This window comes from Barbus barbus (genome assembly GCF_936440315.1).
Source record: "Barbus barbus genome assembly, chromosome: 45".
Classification (NCBI taxonomy): Eukaryota; Metazoa; Chordata; class Actinopteri; order Cypriniformes; family Cyprinidae; genus Barbus; species Barbus barbus.
Window position 1 is genome coordinate 15,275,906 of NC_136723.1, and position 21,290 is coordinate 15,297,195.

Genomic DNA, 21,290 nt, shown 5'->3' on the forward strand with positions numbered 1-21,290 from the left:
TAACTCAATATCCATACTTCAAACAATACGGTCAGTTTGAGTGGCGTGGGCTGCAAGCATGTTTAATTTAAAACAGTCTGTTTTTAGCGTCTATCAGGGTTACTCGCAGGTTCACTAATAGTGCGGCTCTCAAAAACTACTTACAGCTCGTGTTTTCTCAACGGAACGAGGCTCAAGCGTGTGTTTCACGTCTCTTCGTTGACTCCGTGAGCAGGTTTTTCGTGTATTTGGTTGTTTCCCGACTCAAGAGAGGTGGTAGGCACCATGACTTTGACTGTACACCTCAGGCGCGCGTTCACGCTCAAAGTATCCATACAGTGATGTTCACGACACATGGCGCTGCTGAACTGGTTTGGGCTTCCAGCGAGACCGAAATCGCCTTTCCCAATGGGACAACTGAGTTTTCCCCCACCGTGGTAACCACAGCGGAGCCCAAAAGTAATGAGTCGTGTGGGGAGCAGCAGACTCTGGACTTGGACTTGACGAAGACAGTGATCATTGGGATGATGCTCAGCACCATCACTGCGGTCACTGTGATGGGCAACACGCTGGTTGTGATTGCGGTGTGTGTCGTGAAGAAACTCAGACAGCCGTCAAACTATCTGCTAGTATCTCTGGCTATCGCTGATCTGTCTGTGGCTGTGGCCGTGATGCCCTTTGTCATTGTGACTGACCTGACTGGAGGCATCTGGCTGTTTGGGGAGGTTTTCTGCAATATCTTTATTGGGATGGATGTTATGTGCTGTACAGCATCAATAATGACATTGTGTGTGATCAGTGTGGATAGGTAAGTTCACAGAGTTCAAGATTCTTTAAAAGGTTTGGTTATTTTAAGAGAAAGTGGAATTCATAGGATATTGGCTTGTGATTGTCCTTTTCAGCAATCATCTGTTTTCATATGTTTTATGCAATTTCAGACATACATACATATATATAGCCTACATACAGGTACATCTAAAAAAATTACAATATAGTGAAAAAGGTAAATATATTTTTTGTCACTCATTTCAGAAAGTGAAACCCATATATTATATAGATTCATTACACATAGAGTGAAATATTTCAAGCCTTTATTTCTTGAAATTTTGATGATTATGGCTTACAAATAATGAAAACCCAAAATTCAGTGTCTCAGAAAATTAGAATATTACATAAGATCAATAAAAAATGATATTTTAAACAGAAATGTCAGGCTTCTGAAAAGTCTGTTCATTTCTATGCACTCAATACTTGGTTGGGCCTCCTTTTGCATGAATTACTGCATCAATGCGGCGTAGCATGGAGTCAATCAGCCTGTGGCACTGCTCAGGTGTAATGGAAGCCCAGGTTGCTTTGATAGCGGCCTTCAGGTCATCTGCATTGTTGGGTCTGGTGTCTCTCATCTTCCTCTTGACAATACCCCATAGATTCTCTATGGAGTTCAGGTCAGGTGAGTTTGCTGGCCAATCAAGCACAGTAACACTATGGTCATTGAACCAGCTTTTAATACCTTTGGCAATGTGGGCAGGTGCCAAGTCCTGCTGGAAAATGAAATCAGCATCTCCATAAAGCTTGTCAGCAGAAGGAAGCATGAAGTGATCTAAAATTTCCTGGTACACTGTAAAAAAAAAAAAAAAAAAAAAAAGTTGAGCCAACTTAAAATTTTAAGGCAACCAGCTTCAGCAGATTTTTGAGTTCTCTCAATTCATTTTTGTAGGAGATTCTCAACTTTTTGTTGTATAAACTTAAAACAACAAGTTGAGAAAACTCAAAAATCTGCTGAAGCTGGTTGCCTTAAAATTTTAAGTTGGCTCAACTTTTTTTCTTTTACAGTGTAGATGGCTACGTTGACTGTGGACTTCAGAAAACACAGTGGAGCAACACCAGCAGATGACATGGCAGCCCAAATCATCACTGACTGTGGAAACTTCACACTGGACTTCAAGCAACATGGATTCTGTGCCTCTCCACTCTTCCTCCAGACTCTGGGACCTTGATTTCCAAATTAAATGCAAAATGTACTTTCATCTGAAAAGAGGACTTTGGACCACTGAGCAACAGTCCAGTTCTTTTTCTCCACAGCCCATGTAAGACACTTCTGACGTTGTCTCTGGTTCAGAAGTGGCTTGGTAGCCCTTTTCCTGAAGACGTCTGAGCGTGGTGACTCTTGATGCACTGACTCCAGCTTCAGTCTACTCCTTGTGAAGCTCTCCCAAGTGTTTGAATCAGCTTTGCTTGACAGTATTCTCAAGATTGCGGTCATCCCTGTTGCTTGTGCACCTTTTCCTACCCAAATTCTTCCTTCCAGTCAACTTTGCATTTAATATGCTTTGATACAGCACTCTGTAAACAGCCACACCTTTCAGTAATGATCCTCTGTGACTTTGTGGAGGGCATCAGTGTTCGTCTTCTGGATCATTGCCAAGTCAGCAGTCTTCCCCATTATTGTGGTTTCAAAGAACAAGAGATACCCTGAATTTATACTGTAGGGATGGTCATTAATTGAAACTCAAATGTAAATATTCTAATATTTTGAGATACTGATTTTTGACTTTCATGAGCTGAAAGCTCTAATCATCAAAATTAAAACAAAAAAAACTTGTTTTACTGTGTGTGAAATGTTTTACTTTATATGTAATGAATTTAAAATATATTAAAAATGTAACTTTTTGAAATAAGTCACAAGAAAACGATTTTTCACGATATTCTAATTTTTTTAGATGTACCATATCTTAATATAGGCCTATGTAACAAAAATCTGTAATTTATAAAAAATATATAAAATCTTAATCTTTATATATAAAATCTATATAGAAATTACATAAAAACTTATAACAAAATAAAAATATGAAAAATGTATTAATAACCTAAATAAATACTCTAAGTAATATTCACAGAAATAAATTGTGACAACATGCCCCAATAAAACCTGTTAAAACTTGCTCAACCTGATATTCATTTAAAAATAAATTAATTAATAAAAAAATAAAACAATTCATAAAAGAAATAATAATACAATCTAATAAATAATAATAAAAACAACTGTTAAAAACCTGACCTTTATCCAGAAGCTATTGCAAAACAATATTTGTGAGAATATTGAGAATAACACCCATATCTAGAGAAAAGAAGCATTTCATTGTATTTTTTATTCCAAACCTTATAAAATATCAACTAAAACTATTTACTGAAATGTCAAAATGTTTCCTTTATAATTGAAACATGAGCTTCTAGGCTGTTAAGCATTGCATAATGTTCATTCACATTATTTGAATGAAAATTGAAAAGCATAAGGGGTATTCAATTGATTAATTTTCAACTCTAAATAAATAAACAAACATTTAAAATGCTTCCATGTCATTTGAGGCTGGACGAACTAGACTTTGAAGCTGCGTCCTGGTGTGTATGCAATTTTGATGGTGCTCTTTGATAAAGTTCTGAGCTGGAACCCCAGGAGGTGAGTACTGCATGCTGAAACACGCTGCTTGGCCGTTGTAATTCAATTAAATAGTTAGGTGCTTTCACAAGTCTCAGTGATGAGCGCTGGTTCGACAACAATGTGTATCCCCTGCCTTAAACCTATAGGAATGTTTCTGGCATTTGTAGGACAGCACAAGGTGCCAATTTAGATGCATGCATGTGGAATAACCTCGGCCTGATGGTGTCTCTACATTTGCTTATATAACTTTTTTGTTAGATGTATTAGCATATGTACAATAAAAGAATATTTCAGAGAGGTCATATCAAAAGGTTGGACATTTCATATATATATATATTATATATATATATATATATATATATATATATATATATATATATATATATAATTTTTTTTTTTTTTATAGTATAATCTATTATTTAATACTCTGCCGAGCAGCTAATGATTAATTTTTTAGTTTTTATATTTATTTATTTTTTGTAGAATATTATCTTCTTTTTTTTTTGCTGCAAACATTCTTGCTAATTGTCATGATTTAAACAGCATTATTCAATGACCTTTGAAAACATTTCCTAGTCGTGGGCTGAGAATTATGCCTATTTTTTAAACAATCCTTTCACTTTGTTTCATGAGTGACTAAGACTGCAAGGCTACAAGTTTTAGGCTTTGACTCGCAGCCCTAAAGATGAAGGCTATTTCACTAACCTTTAAAGTTACACCGTGAATAGTACATTTTTCAAGTGCTGAAGATAAATAATTCACGGATTATAGTTGACTGAAGAAATATTCTCTTTTAAAGAGATTTGCAGCTTTGTGAAAAGTCTTTTCTTTGAAGTCATAATTTAAGGCAACTTTAGGGTTTCATTTAGAAGAAAATTACAAAATACTAACCAACCAATGTCTGCTGCTGGAGATTTTTCATATTTAAAAAGGCTTTTCTTTTCAATAAAAGAGCTCTCCAACAACCTTCAATCAATAAATATGAATTGAGTAAAATCGATAGGTATGGGACTATATGGCATATATATGATTTTATGTTCTTCAAGAGGATATGACCGCATTGAAAAAAAGATTGGTATAGGTTGAAACAATTTTCACTCAGAAATTGCAAGTGAATTTCACAAATAATTACAAGAAACAGCAAGAGTTTTATTACAACTTCATTTTTTATTTTGTTTGCCTCCCCATCATTTGTAAGTGTGAAAGGGAAAAATACAACACATCCCAGATGAGAGGTAAATTAGTGTAATTTATCATTATGAACAGATAAGACCTCTTAATAAAACACACAAAAAGGGTTGAAATTCAGTAGATTATACTGAAAGTACAATTCTCTAATGATGAGTAATTTACTTTGTTTCCAACTACAGCAGTTCTCTTAAATTAATTAGCTTTGATATTTGATAGTTCAAGAGGCCTTTCATTACACATAATTGAATGCTTAGGTGCAAATTTAATAATATTGATGTAATCGACACCTTACCACCCATAACAAACCTCTCATATTAAGACCTTCAACTTTGCTTTGTTCTGTTTTTTTTGCTTTTATCAGACCATCATGCCACAGAAACTCTTCACACGAACCTGTGGCTACTGCTGTATTTCAATATTTCTGTGGCAATAACATTACAACAAAACCTACTGAATTGCCAACATGGGAGCTGCTTTCTAAGGGTGCACCCTCATGGAATGTCCTTTGGATTGCTACAAATGGCATATAAATATACTCAAAAGAATTGACTTAATTGAACTGACCGGAGCAGCTGCTGTTGCACAGAAGGGTGAGAATCGTGGCGCTGTTTCGAAAACCAGTGTAAACAAACAACAAAGAAGAGTATCTCGGATAAGAGAGTGGATTCTGAGTTCTTTTTATCGTTGATATTTGAGAACAGATTTATTCTCACATGTTCTTCATACAGAATAACATTTCTAATAATTATCCACTGAATCATGTGATCTGTAGAGCACCGCCTGTTTTCTTCCACGTGCGCGAGTTTTATGAGTCGGAGCGCGTTCCACTCTCTAGATCTTCCGTATTAAAAAATAAATAAAATCGAGTGAAATATTTTTCTACACATGAAATATAGACCTGATTATGACAATATATTATCTGTATGTGTTTTGTATGCAGCTCATTTAATTTTTTTTATAGCAATAAAGGATGTTTATGACTAATATGAGCAGTGTGGCGTTATTAAACACAAAGAGTGCATGTGTCTGCTTATTATTATAGAATCAAAATCAACTATAAATCACAATCGGAAGTCATTACAAGCACTCGATGATGGTTTAAAGTGGGTAAGCAGCATACATTAATAATTAAATAGATTTTCAAGTGTAGCCTATAGTACTTTTAATTATATTTTAGGATGTAGCCTATTCTTGTAAGCGTTATAGATAGCTTGTGTTTCTAACCAAACTTTGTTTATCTTAATTTAGATGTTAAATCCATATACGCGATACATATCTGAGGAAAAATGCATGGTTGGTCGGCGCCCCCCTAGTGTGCAGCGCAGGCGTGAATTAGTAGAAGGCCAACATTCGTTTCGCGCTCGGTGTGAAAGCAACAATCGCGGTCGATTCGCATCGCGCTCAGTGTGGAAAGGCGTTATAACACATCCATTCATCAGTCTGACTGAATGAAAGCTTGTTAAACTTCTGTTTAGTATTAGCTGCATTTGATTTATGCACCATCTCTATAGACCGAATAATGGAACGCAAAACATTCCCTCATTCAAACATTTTACTACTACCAGTGTCTGTCCTTGCGGTCCCTTAAACATTTTGCTTTCCATTGCTATGGTTCTCGAATCATTTCTGACTCATTGTCTCAGTAACTTCCGCTCATTTGATTGATCTTCCACAGTCAGCAGCTATCTTGAGAAGTGCCCCCGACTACATTGCTCATATCTAATAGGATTGATAAACTGAGTACTTTTTTAATCCAGTTATTATTTCCTGTTTCTGCGAGGCTTGTGCAAGTCTTCTGTATTTCATCCGGCATGAAAGGGGGCACAAAGAGCAAACAGAAGGGTAGACAGTACTCAACATCAAAAGCTGTCCACCCAGCTGATATGATATCACAGTGTATTATGCCATGAAGAGGCTTTCAGACATCAGCAAATCATGAGTGGTGCATTGCTAACATTACTAATACTGTTGAGCATATGTAGGGTTATTTGAACAAACCTCTTGTAATAGCAAATAATACAAATATTTTTCTAATATATAATTCAATTCATTAAATAGGCTATCTAAAACATATTATATTTTAATATTTAATTGCAAATCCTTTGCTTTCAATAACTGCATCAAGCCTGTGACCCATTGACATCACCAAACTTTCACCGCAGCCTCTTTCAGTTTTGGGGGGTTACTCCCTTCAGTCTCTTCTTTAGCAGGTAAAATGCATACTCTACAGGGTTTAAGTGTGGAGATTGACTTGGCCAGTCTAAAACCTTCCACTTCTTGGCCCTGATGAGCTCCTTTGTTGTTTTGGCAGTGTGTTTTGGGTCATTATCTTGCTGCATGATGTGGATCTCCCAATCAGTTTGGATGCATCTTTCTGGAAATAGTCAGACAAAATATTTCTGTAGACTTCTGAGTTAATTTTGCAGCTGCCATCATGTGTTACATCATTAATGAAGATTAATGAGCCTGTCATAGAAGAAGCGATGAAAGCCCAAGCCATTACATTACTTGTGTAATGTGTACTATAATGTACACCTGTGTACACTGTGTTTCAGATGAGCTTGTATGTTTGGGATCATGAGCAGATCCTTTTTTTCTCCAAACTTTAGCCTTTCCATCACTTTGGTCCATAAAATCAGTCCATAAAACCTTGTCCCAGAATTTTTGAGGCTCGTCTCCTATTCTTCTTGCTAATGAGTGGTTTGCATCTTCTGGTGTAGCCTCTGTACTTTTGTTCATGAAGTCTTCTGCGAACAGTAGATTGTGATACCTTCACTCCTGCCCTCTGGAGGTTGTTGCTAATGTCACTAACAGTTATTTTAGGGTCTTTCTTTACAGCTGTCACAATGTTTCTGTCATCAACTGCAGATGTTTTCCTTGATCTACCCGTTTGAGGTGTGTTACTTAGTACACCAGTGGTTTCTTTCTTCCTCAGGAGATTCCAAATGGTTGTACTTGCTATTGCCAGTGTTTGTGCAATGGTTTGATTGATTTTTCATCTTCTCTCAGCTTCACAATTGCTCGTTTTTCACCCATAGACACCTCTCTGGTTTTCATGTTGGTTACACGTCTAACTAACTATAAATGCAGTCTGCACGGATCTGAAACTGAGCGCAGACATTCAGTGCTATTTATAGTTTGAATAATCAATTAATAGGACACACCAGAGCAACAAAACACACCTGTCAGTCACATGTTCCAATACTTTTGGTAACATGAAAAATGGGTGGGTTCAAACAAAAGGTGCTATCTTCTAAGTTGTGTATCAGATCCAGATGAAAATACCTGTAAATAATAGCTGAAATGTTAATCTCTCATCTCATATACATCTTTTGATGTCAAACCCAAATGAATACAGTCTACAGCAAAAATAAAGGAATTGGCCTTACTGTTACAATACTTTTGGAGGGCACTGTATAGTTCCATGAAAGGGATAGTTCACCAAAAAATAAAAATTCTGTCATTAATTACTCCCCCTCACGTCGTTCCAAAACCATAAGACCTTCGTTCATCTTCAGAACACAAATGAATATATTTGATGAAATCTGATAGGTTTCTGACCCTGCATAGACACCAAGGGAACTACCACATTTAAGGTCCAGAAAGGTAGTTCGGACATTGTTAAAATAGTCCATGTGATATCAGTGGTTCAACCGTTATGTTATGAAGCTACAACAATACTTCTTGAATGCAAAGAAAACAAAAATAACAACTTTATTCAATGATTTCTTCTCTTCCGGGTCAGTCTCCGATGTGCGTTCACAAGAGTACCACGACTTATGTGTGTGATGCTGCTGACGCAGGAGCCGCATTCTAACGTAGACCCTGGAAGCGCTGCGGCTTGCTTACAAGCAGAGGAAAGCACATGCGTCGTGAATGCACATCGAAATCTGAAGTTAAAGAGAATAAATCATTGAATAAAACCATGTATACACAAAGTAAAAATGGTTGTTTTAGTAATTGTTTACTGAATTGTTCTTTGGGGGACCAAAAATGGTTCTTCTATGGCATCACTGCAAGAACTACCTTTTGGTACCTTTTTAGGAGTGTTGATCAAAAATCTTTTTGGGCAGAAAAATATCTACTTTTGTGGACTAAGTTACTTGATTAGTTGGATAATATGACATGCCGGAGATTCAGCTGTGAATGCAATGTCTTTTCCACTCAGGTTGTTGGTGAAATTCAGGTCAGTAGGGATTTCTTGGGTCTGGTGCTTTTGAGGTATTTTGAGCCATATCTGGCATATTATGGGGTACTGCAGGTTCAGTCGTTTTGAGGAATGCAGTTCTCTGCTAAAACACGTCATTTGAAGTTACCTCACTAACCGTGTTATCCTCTGTTTCCGCAGATACCTTGGAATAACTCTGCCTTTGACCTATCCAGCGAGACAGAATGGACAGCTGATGGCCAAGATGATAGTCGGTGTCTGGTTGGTATCGGCATCCATCACTCTGCCGCCGTTCTGCGGCTGGGCTCAGAACATCAACACTGTGGGAGTGTGTCTGATCAGCCAGGATGTGGGCTACACCCTCTACTCTACTGCTGTGGCCTTCTACATCCCAATGGTGGTCATGCTTATTATGTATTACAAGATTTTCAAAGCTGCCCGCAAAAGTGGGGCCAAACACCACTTCACTGCACTTCCCCCAATTCAGAAGGCCTGTCCCGATGCAGAGTTGGCCACCGTAGAGGGGCTCTGCATGCATGGGATGAAGAACGGCGCAGCTACCGAAGAGTTTTCCACCCTGTCCTGCCTCTTGAACCGCGAACGGCGGAGTGCCTCGATTTTCAGGCGCGAACAGAAGGCGGCCACTACTCTTGGGGTGATCATGGGAGTGTTTTCATTCTGCTGGTTGCCGTTTTTCCTCTTCACCACAGCGAGGCCATTCATCTGCAGCCTGCTCTGCAATTGCGCCCCCATTTGGCTGGAACGGGTACTGCTGTGGCTGGGCTACACCAACTCGCTCATAAACCCTTTCATCTACGCCTTCTTCAACCGAGACCTACGTTCAACTTATAAAGACCTGCTACGCTGCAGATATCGAAACATTAATCGCCGACTCTCGGCTATGGGAGTGCATGAGGCCCTAAAGCTCTGACTTCTCACAATCTGTTTATGATGGGATGGTGCAAATATATATCTTCTTGACTCTTCTACAAGTTAAAGGGATAGTTCACACAAAAATGAAAATTCTGTCATCATTTACTCACCCTCAAGTAGTTCCAAACCTGTATGAATTTCTTTGTTCTGCCGCACACAAAGGAAGATATTTTGAAGAAAGTTTGTAACCAGGCTGTTTTGGGGGACCATTGACTTCCATAGTAGGAAACAAACAAATACTATGGAAGTCAATGGTGCCCCAGAACTGCTCTGTTTCCCACATTCTTCAGAATATCTTCCTTTGTGTTCAGCAGATCAAACACATTCATACAGGTTTAGAACTACTTGAGGGTGAGTAAATGATGACAGAATTTAAATTTTTGGGTGAACTATCCCTTTAAGCAGCACAGTTTGGAGAGAATTCACTGGGGATTACAATAATTCACAAAAACGTTCTAAGATTGTAAAGTTTTCAACCCAGGCTCAGTGGAAAATTGTCCCGCTACCCACTTGCAAAACTCCAAAAATGTTTCTATACATGCAATTCACTGAAAAGAATATCAATAACTTTTATTCCTTTTCACACAAATTATGATTTTAGGGCAGATCATTGGCTACTAAAGACTTATTTCCACTAGGTTCCTTGCACAATACTATAGTAAAACCTTGTAACAATTACATACTCACTTATATATATTTTGATGTTTGCCTCACAGAAGCAGCTCTATGTGAATTGCTTTTCTGGCATAGTAAACTTGCTTGGTAGCCCACCTGGTACACTGAGTGATGCACTTGTGATTCAGAGCACTTGTAAGTTCAGTGAAACTGAAATCGTGATAAAAGAAGCGAGATACTTCATAACCATGCTAGTTTTTAATTCCACATTTGCTTTTGTTATCTAAATAGCTAAGGGGCGCTGCTAGACCCTTACTGTACAACAACCTGGGAATTCAAAAGAGTGCTGGATGATACAAAAATGTACCTACAATCTATTTTAGGAATGGTTTTAGGTGGCACAATATTTTCAAAAGTGATAGAACGTTAAGATTTTTGTTCTTTTTTGAACATCACTTTAAAAGTGTTGTGAAACTCGCAAGAACCAGTGGACAATCACTTTGCAAAAATGTCATCTCAGGGACATTTTTTTTTAGTGAGCCTGGGTTGAAAGTTTCTTGAACCCACATTCAACAAATCCTTTCCTATTTTGTACAATGTACTTTTCACTGTCCTCTCTGTACATTTCCAGCTTTCATGCTACATAGCAAGTTTATCCAATCAACCTTCTGTGACGCTATCAGCAACGGTTTTCGTCTGGAGGTCACAGCATGATGTGAGTCATAAGGAGAGTAAAAGGGCCTTAATGCACAGCTGGATGAATCTGTTGTGCTTGTATAAAGCCTTGAATTTTTACATGAGATAATATGGCCTTTCATTTTAACAATACAGCTATGAATTCATTCACAATACCTTAAACAAATAAATAGGCAAAAAAGTAAATAAAGTAAAAAAATAAAAGTAAGTAAATAATTAAACAAGAAGGCAAGGGTAGTAATTTCAGAGTTTCAGTGATTGCTACATCAAAAATGTGATGGCTTGCTTCAGGTACTATGTAAATCTGCATGAATGTGTATTGCTTTATCAATCCTTTAAAATTGTCATGACATTTTTTATTTGGATATTAAATGAGTAGATATTAGGCCTGTTTCACACTGCCTTGTTGTCTTTTGTCTTAGAACTACATTTTTGCAATGTACAAATATGTTGTTGTCTGTGTTTTAGTGTGTTTGCTGTAATGTAATCTGAACTGAGAAAGACATTGATTGACAAAGGGTTTCAAGAACTTTGTATAAAGTATTTACATATATTGTGACAAGATGTGCTGAATTTTCAGTTTAGAATTTGAACCTCATAGTCAACATATTGTCAGCGAGCTTGTATCAGTATTCTGCTTGTACATGCTGTGCACTCAGTGTTTGTTTTGGAAGATGGTGTCTCAATACTCATGTTTTCTTAATAAACATTACCCTAATAAATATTCGATTGCACATGTATTTCATTAGCCTACTCTTAGAAGCCCAAGTATCTTGTTTACCATATGTTAAAGGTCTTGAATATAATTAGAACTAATGTGTTTACTTCACCTCTCAAGTCAGCATTTTAAATCTGACTAAAGATGAAAACGGCTGGAATGCAAAATAAATACTGATTTTATATAAAGTAACTGAAAATAATTTATATCAAAAATAAATAGCAATACATATAAAATAAAAATACATATAAACATAATATTAATATAAATATACACATCAAATTTAGCCTAAATTTAATTAATCATTATATTGCAATAAATTATTTGAACTTGAATGATTAACAAATTACTTACATGCTACTTGTTTTTCAATGTTGGTTATTTAATGTGGTTGGTTTTTAGTGGATTTGCACAAGGGCAAAATAAAATTTCTAATGACAATGGCTTGTGTTTTGTATTATTACAGCATTTCTCCTGTGCTAACCTACTAGAAACACTGCTAAGCAACACCCAGGCGAAAACAAGTGTGGTGTGCTCTTAGCTTTTCTCTCTGCTGCTTTTCAACAAAAGAAATCCTACTTTACCTTGATGGTCAGTGTGAGTTTGCAGTCTGTATGTTACGCAACAAGAGTGTGTACAGCAATATAATGACAAGAAATGTCTTTCTGTTGAGTTATCAGCGCCATGCAACATACCCAGTGAAGTCCAGTTTATGAAACAGATGGGGCAGGAAGTAATTTGTTCTCCATAGGAATCAGTAGCAGAAACTCAAGATGCCTGTGTTTTGCGTTGTTTATGAATGCTCAAATCAGTCAAACGGAGATTTTATAGTGTACGAAAATGTGTTGTTCATAAGGAAGGAAAAGTCAAGAAAAAGCTCACGGTTCCTAATTAGTGAAGCTCTCTGAACTGCAAATAATCTTATTTGCATCGTGTCTACGTGTGGCGTTTAGCACTGAGTGAATGCATTTAACCTGCAGTTACAAATGCAGATATAATGTTTTGATATATAAGACATAAAATGTTGAATACTCATTTGAAATTATATTTAAAAAAAAAAATCAAAAGATACTTTAAACGTGAAATTAAAACCGCCAGTAGGTGTCACCAAGTCACTATTAATAAGTGAGTCATTGCGATTGAACCGAATCAATTATACAGTTGATTCATTCAGGAACGAAACACCGTCATGTTGCTCAGAGACGTAAAACAGTGCTGTGGCTGTGTTTGGGATTATTTTTGTTGTCAAAATATCTTAATTTCTTGTTTATTGAACTGTTGTAAAATATATATTTATATGTAATCATGCTGATTTTTGGAGAAAAACGGCACTCTTCGTGTGATATTGATTTACTATATTAAATTATATAAATATACATTTTCTGCATCTATATCTTAAATTTTGTGATCATTTTAAATGCATTTTAACAGACTGAATCACGCAGTCTAAATGACTTCACACAAGGTAGGAATGTTTTGTTTGGTTTTTGGCACAATACTGATAATGTCAAATCGCACATCGTTAAAACAACAATATGATATCGCACACCCTGCACCACTGTGGCTAATTTGTGCAAAACCTTTTGCTAAACTGCCAAAGCTTCATTTTAACCACCAATGCAATGATGCTAGTATTTACCTTACATATGTATGCTTGCGAAGGGTTGATGTCCGAGATTTTATAAACTGCTAGTTTGGTCTTCATTTCCTTCCAGTTCAACTTCAGCAGAATAAGATGGGGTTGTTTTCAGCTGGGTCTGCACCACTAACGCCCGTCTTGTCCATCTGCATCTTTCTTGTGATTTTAGCGTCAGTTTGTTCTCCTGCCCATTATTTACTGCAGTATTTTCCAGGGAGCGATTTTTTTTTTTTTTTTACTCAATAATGAATGTTTTTAAATATAGCGAAGTACAATAGGCTACTTCAAACAAAATATACTTAAGTAAAAGTAAAATTACAGATTTAAAAAATGACTTTAAAAAGTAGATGTACACAAAAAAGCTACTCAATTACAGTAACTCGAGTAAATGTAATTTGTTACTTTCCACCTCTACTTAAGTGTTGTGAACGTCTCGGTTACGTATGTAACCCTCGGAGACATTATGTTGTGATGACATTAGGGGATTCACTAGGGAGCCCCAATCATCTCTGACTTTTAGAGCAAACACCAATGAATATTGGCTAGTGGATTTTGCATACCTCAGCCACTCCCCGTGCATACCGGTATAAATAGGCGATAGGTGCATCCACTCATCAGGTTTCCTGCTGAGAACGTGTCCCTGGCACCCAGCGATGGTTCAAGATTGTGGCATGCGGACATAACGTCTCCGTTCCCTCCATCAGGGAACGAGGGTTACATACATAACCGAGACGTCCCCTATCTGTCGGTCACTATGAGTTATGTCGTGACGACATGAGAGGTCCATGGAAAGCGCCACAACCTGAACCCCGTCACAACTTTGCAATTGCAAATGTTGACAAGCAAGCATGTGACGGACAAATGCCATGCAAAGGTCGTAACCTTCCCATTGCCCCAGCACAAATTTGCCTACCTTGGTACCCGCAGGGACCACAGGTGAGTACATCGCTGCTGGAGATAGCCAAGCCGCTGTTCCTTTCACCACAAAATTTAGAAGGGATTTCGACCTTCAACGAAAGATTGCTTCAAGTCTTTCCTATTTGTTGTTACAGCTTGGCAGTAACGATGGGGAAGCGATCCTTCCGGAGAAGGGCGCTACGGAGGCCACATCCTGCACAAAGGGAGGTAACATATGGAGACACTGATATGGACTGACCCAGGCCTGGGGCAGTACTACATACGAAATGGGAAATGGGAGTAGGGAGGAGAGCTGCCAACAGAGTCAGACAGAGTGCTCTGTCAAACGGAAGACACAAGTTTACAGAGGGGGAAACCTTACCGTGGAAGAATACACATATGGGATTGCCCGTAGGGAATCAAGCCATATGGAGCGAATCCACATATGGGATTGCCCGTAGGGAATCAAGCCATATGGACACCTAGCCCAGTACAGGGGCTGACCGGAGACCTCTGCTTGGAGACAGCCTTCCCTTTCTGCTGGCCTCCGTAGCAGACAAAGAGCTGCTCAGAGCTTCTAACGCTCCGGGTAAGGTCCACATATATGCGCAGCGCTCTTACGGGACACAGCAACACCAAGGCTGGGCCTGGCTCCACCGAGGGCAATGCTTGCAGGTTCACCACCTGAAGGGCTTGGTGGGAACCTTGGGCACGTATCCAGGCCTTCGACCCGTAGAAAGACAAGGTCCATCCAGGGCTGAATGAGCGGCAACGCGTTGGCGTGGTCACGCAAACTGTATCGCGGCGGCATGCCCATCTCGGGACTCGGGAGTGTAACCTGTGGTGAAGTGGTCCCATATGAAGCAATCCAAGCGGCGAGACTGCGGCTGCGGATGCCATATGCCCCAGGAGCCCCTGAAAGTGTTTCAATGGACACAGGAGGGCGCCCACGGCAACCAACAGACTGGGGCTTGCCCTGCTGCGGAGCGGTGGCAGATGGTGCATCACGCCGGGGCAAGATGTGTTGGATGGCCTCGGTCAGTCGCCGAACAGTCCAGCCTAGGAGACGCGAGCATCAAGAAAGCGCACTTTGTCGACATCGCCCTTCTCAACAAGGCTGAGCCATAGATGGAGTTCTTGGACCACAAGTGTGGAAATGGCCTTTCCGAGGGACTGAGCAGTGACTTCCATCGCCCGCAGGGCAAGGTCAGTCGCTGAGCACAGTTCCTGCTTCAACCTCGGGTTGGTACTACCCTCGTGCATTTTAATGCCTTGGCTTGGTGAACTCGCAGGATAGCCATGGCATGCAGAGCAGAGGCGGCTTGGCCCGCAGCACTGTAAGCTTTGGCCGCGTGAGCCAGGCTGTGGACGTGAGACGAGGACGATTCCTCCAAGTGGCGGCATTTTGCAGGCACAGGTGCACCGCAACCGCACTCTCCACCTATGGAATGTCAACATACCCCCTAGCCGCCCCGCCATTGAGGGTAGCGAGGATGGGGGAGGCAGACGAGCCGCTTCTGGCCGTAAAAAGGGGCCATCCACGACTTTATCAGCTTCTCGTGCACTTTCCGGAAGAAAGGAACCAGGGCAAGGCGTGGTCACGAGCCACGGCCCGTGCCGAGGAGCCAATCATCTCGCCGCGAGGGCTCGGGACTGGGAGGTGTGCACGCCTCCAGCCCGATGCTCACGGTGGCCCGGGAAAGCACGGCCGTCAGCTCTGGGTCCGATTCTGCGGCGGCCGCGTCACCCGAGGGGGGCAGCCCCACCGAATCTTCATCCTCAGAGGACGATTGCCCATCCACCAATGCTGCGATCGACATCTAATCCTCTATCGGCACGCCGAATGAAATGCTGGGCATGCCGTAAGACGGCACAGCAGAATCACCAGGGAGCCACACAGAACAGCTGCTGCAGGAGGACTGAAAGGTCCGTGGGGACTGGCCCGGCGGAAAGCTCTCACTGTAACCCTCAGATCGCCCAGAGCACTAGCCGATGGTTCTCTGCTCGTGGCAGAGAAGCCAGCGCGGGTAGTGACAGAGGGGGCCCCTCCCATCCCCGTGAGGAGAGAGAGGCACGATCACAGTGCTGCCATGGTTACACACTCAGAACGAACGCATAACCATCCACGAACGCAGCTTCAGCGTGCTGCATGCCCAAATACTGAAGACAACGATCGTGGCTATCGACGGAGTATAGGAAACAACCGCAACCAAGAGGACACGGCCGGTGTTCTGTCGATTTGTGCTACCCTGTCAAATTTTCCTACCTCCCATTAAAACAGTAGGTAGTACAATTCGACCACGAAAAATGCTACCTGTTAAATTATGATTAATTAATGTCTACACCTACCACAAACCCTAAACCTACCCTTACAGTAATGCAAATACAGTATTTATGTGTTATATTCGCGGTGGGATACAGCTACCGGAAACCAACAATAAATTATTTTTTCTACCTATTAGATTGTGTTTTATTAACGTCTACACCTACACCTACCCCAACCCTAAACCTACCCCTTACAGTAATGCAGATGCATTAAATATTGTTGTTCAGCGAGAGAAAAAGGACGAAATATTGATGTGCGCATGCGCAGTAAGCCCCTGTAGGAAAATCTGATGGGTAGGATAAAATGTCAGGACACCGGAACGGCGTCTTTAAAAAGACGCGAACTGACCGTGATTTGCTATTTTAGGACATCTGCTCTTTTAGTTGAAGTGCAAAAATCTGATGAGTGGATGCACCTGTCGCCTATTTATACCCGTATGCACGGGGAGTGGCTGAGGTATGCAAAATCCACTAGCCAATATCCATTGGCGTTTTCTCTTAAAGTCAGAGATGATTGGGGCTCCCTAGTGAATCCCCTAATGTCGTCATGACATAACTCGTAGTGACCGACAGATAGGGAACTAAGGACTACAATGATGTCAACCCAAAATGGCTGACCTCGACCTCTGAATCAGCCGGTAGTGAGCCTTTTCATGTCTACAGCAGCACAACACCAATAATTCAATTTATCTACAATAAAATCATTTAATTAAGAAATATTTTAATATTTTAATGTTTTTTTTTTTTTTTAAATACTTTGCATTGTGAAAAATTATTACTGATGCTTTGTTTTCTATTGGTATATCTCCTTGTTTACAGTTGGAGCAATGATGTGAACAAGGCTCCAACAACTCCAGGAAAGCCCACAATCCTCATAAAAGTGGCTTGTTTTTGCAATGTGGTTTGGCGGTCAGTTGGAAAGTCAATAAACTGCCATATAATAGTGGCCAAAAGAAATGTCTGGCCTATGAAATTGGACATCTTCACCCTTAATTAAAAAAAAAAAAAATGTGCAAGATTTTGCAAGCATATTCCATAGTTGTTTAGAGTCAGTTGTTTTATTTGTGATAATAATGCAATGAAACATGCCAAATTGTGCGGCCATAATTTTTGGCCATGCTGTCATACAAAGAAATGATGAACACATGCAAAAACAAGAGGACCAATGAAATGTTAATAACTTATGTTGTAGTCATTGTGCCAATGTTGCACATTTAGTGATATTGTGACTAGATTTAATGACTTCCTCATCCTTTTAGAGACTTTTTTTCAAAAGCCTATAGCAACAAAATCAATTTCTTTTGATACAAACCTTATCTACATTCCGAGACTCTCCCATGACGTCTTAAAGGTGAGTTCACTGATCTATATAAATATAAATATAGATCAGTGAACTCACCTTTATGAGGTCATCTAGCAACATTAAGTGACCAGTTTTAGCTACTTTCAATTGAAAGCAGTTGGCAACACTGGTCAGTGTTTTTTTTTTTCCTTTGTATTTTAACAGTTCAAGTGAAATGTGGGGTCATAAAAAAAAAAACACACAACTTTTGACCACTGTTGTGTTTGGTGGTGTTAGTGCCACAATATGTAAGACACTGCTTACAGTATCATCATTTATCCATTATCACATTTTCCATTTTTCCAGCCAAAAAAATTTTTATTACTGCTTTAATTTCTGCAGTTAGAGCATTGACTTGTTGAGTGGATGTTATTAAATTTCTTACTTTGTCAGTTACAAAAAAAACGTGACAATCAAGTTTGTATCGTTTTATCAACTCCATGTCATCAAATAACTCCAATATGTCATATCTTCGCTGGAAAGTGTTTGTCTCCTTCTCTTTGCTGCCATCTTGTTACTCCTAACTAGGTTAGGAGACCTCTTCAGCTCTCTTAAATAATTTAGGAGCTGAGACCTAGTCTTAACACTGATGAACCTTTATGAACCACTCTTATTCTTAAGTCTAGGAATAAGAGTAAAATTATGTCATTCTTACAATTCTGACACACTTAGGACAAAAATTTTACTCTGAGCGGCTTTATACATACGGCCCCAGATTAACACGCATTTCAGAAACAAATGACTCTTACGATCCGGTTCTTTTTAGTGAATCAATTACATTCAACGCGGCCAGAGTAGTCCAATTCCAGAAAAAAGACTCTTATGATCAGTTCTATTGAGTGAATCAAAACATACAAAGCGACTAGCCAATTCCACAAACAAAAGGCTCTTATGATCCAGTTCTTTTTAATGAATCATTTCCCCGATTTCTGAAACAAGAGACTTTTAAGATTCCCTTTTTTTTTTAGTGAATCAGCTGATTCCAGATCTACAGTTTTCTCTAATCAATCCACCTGGAACACTGCTCTGTATAGCATTAGCAAAAAGAGACTGTATAATATGAAATTTTAGGCATTCCCAAATGAATCGGATTCAAATAAAACGGAATTGTTTCAAGAGCTTATGAATCAAACTGATTCTGACCCCTATTAGATAGCTCTACCTCCTATTTTTCAGAAGAAAATTGGACATGCTAAATGATAAGCGTAGTGAAATAGGTTTTCCCTGTGGTGCAGAGCATGAAATATCATAGCTGCTTCACAGAGGCTCTCATGAACCAACCCACACAAACATGTTGCGATGAAGCTGCAAGATGCATCATCTAGCGCTAAGAAAATAGTGCAAGCGTGCTGCTCAAAATCAATACATAACTTTTTGAGTGCTGCTCAAGGTCTTCTGCACACTTCCACTTGTGTACTGAAATGTAAGTTTTGAATTAAAGCCTCTCACTTGAGGGTTTGCCATCTGCCCCAGTTTCTCCATCCCACAACGACAGCTTCTACCATCTGCATTTCCTCCATAGCCCCCTTCTGGAACCTTAATCTAGCATAGGAAGACTAGTTTCATGGGGTTTTTATGTGGTGCATTAATGCTTTGTATTTTTCTATTCAAAAGCTAGCCAACAAGCTGAAGTTATCAGATACGATATAAGGCTGCCTGTTTTTGCACCATCATCAAGTTCTTCATCACGGGCAATAAAAAAATGAGATGATATTAGATGATGATGATATTTCAAAGTCTTTCAACACATAAGTGAAACGTGAGCAGAATGAATTTAAGTGTAAAACACAACACAAACCATGCTTATATATTAGTCACACCTAATAATAAGCAGACAATTATATATATAAATATATATATATATATATATATTTAAATGTTTATTCTAATGTGTATTCTAAAATTGTATTGTAAATTAAATTAAATGAATTTACATTTTTGAGTATACTTCACTACTGGACTAATTTATGTGAATTTAATTTGAATAATTTAATTTAATTTTAAATTATCATTTAATTCAAGTCATGAACTAATTGAAATGAGATCAAAGTGAAAGGGCAAAAACTTCAAAGTATTTGGAATTAATGCTGCTTTATGGAAAATATCAGGCTTTACTTCTCATATCTTTGCATTGCCAAGGATGACGTGCGTCTGAACCCATACAGCCAAAGTTTCATTAACTGTCATTCATTTCCAAAACCCACACTCAGTAACGTGCTGCGAAGACATGAAATGCTCCCTGCGTTTCTAAGCCATGTTAAAGATAAGCACAATGGAGCACTGGGTAAAACCAACTTGCAGCTAAATCCGGCTGCCTCGGTTCCGGTTGTACAGAAGGTGCTGTTGCATTTGGCTTCCCTGCGGCGATCCTTTGTCTTGATCTGACTCATAGGTGGTCATGTGACCTGTCTCCAGTTATTCTATTGTGGGAGTAAAACAGCCAGAAGCCCATTTAGACCTCCAGAAAGTGAAAGGAATGGCAGCAAAGTCTAATGACCTGATGGGCCACCTGAGGTTTGCCTCTCTAATCACACAATGGAGATTCGCAGCAGCACTCCTGCAAATCCAGTTCAGCTCCACATTATAATAGACAGCTCGATTCCTGAGCGTAGCCTACCGATATAATAAACTTCGAAAAGTCTGCTAAAATTCAACATTTGGACATCTAACATCCTGTTGATCCACTTGTGTCTTCTTACCTTTCTTTAACTTTAATGTGTAATTTTATTTTTTGCTCTATTATGGTACTTCAAGCATTTAAAAAAAATAAAAAAAATAATAATAATTATTCCTATATATGTTCAAAAGTTATTTCTGTAAGTATTTAATGTGAAATATAGTCATGGGCCTGTCATAGAATTAAAGACTGCTGACACCTTGTGTTCAGTGTAAAACAGACCGGTTGTAAATCACAAAGGAAAACACTTTTTTTAAAAGTTGCAGTGTCTGTTATTTTTTAAATGAGGTTAATTAGGTTTTGTAAAAAAAAAAAAAAAAAAAGACAAATGGAGTAAATAGTTTAAGCTTTGTAATGTCCTCATTTGTTGATTAAAATCGGTGAATACTTGGCACACTGAAAGTTCCCTTTTCTATCACTAAAATGGTCATTATTTGAACAATGCTTAAACATTAAAGGGCAGTTAATTGGTAAATTATTGTAATATTCTAAGTTATTTTATCATATGCATTGAAAAATAAATATAATGTATATATTATATATATATATGTAAATATAAAATTAATATAGTAAAATAATAAAAAATAAAACTAAATAATAAAATAAACATAAAATAATACATATTTAAAAATAATAATAAAAATAACAAAAAAAAGACAACATTTTAAAAT

At 38.7% G+C, this 21,290-nt stretch overlaps 1 protein-coding gene across 1 annotated transcript; it reads left to right on the top strand.

The window, feature by feature from the left end:
• Nucleotides 1–320: 320 nt before the first annotated feature.
• Nucleotides 321–9,708, top strand: LOC306864007 (5-hydroxytryptamine receptor 7-like; the record flags this gene model as incomplete). The annotated part of the gene is made up of 2 exons (XM_079407660.1): nucleotides 321–787; nucleotides 8,958–9,708. 2 exons carry the CDS (start codon nucleotides 321–323, stop codon nucleotides 9,706–9,708), a joined length of 1,218 nt encoding a protein of 405 aa, XP_079263786.1.
• Nucleotides 9,709–21,290: the final 11,582 nt, after the last annotated feature.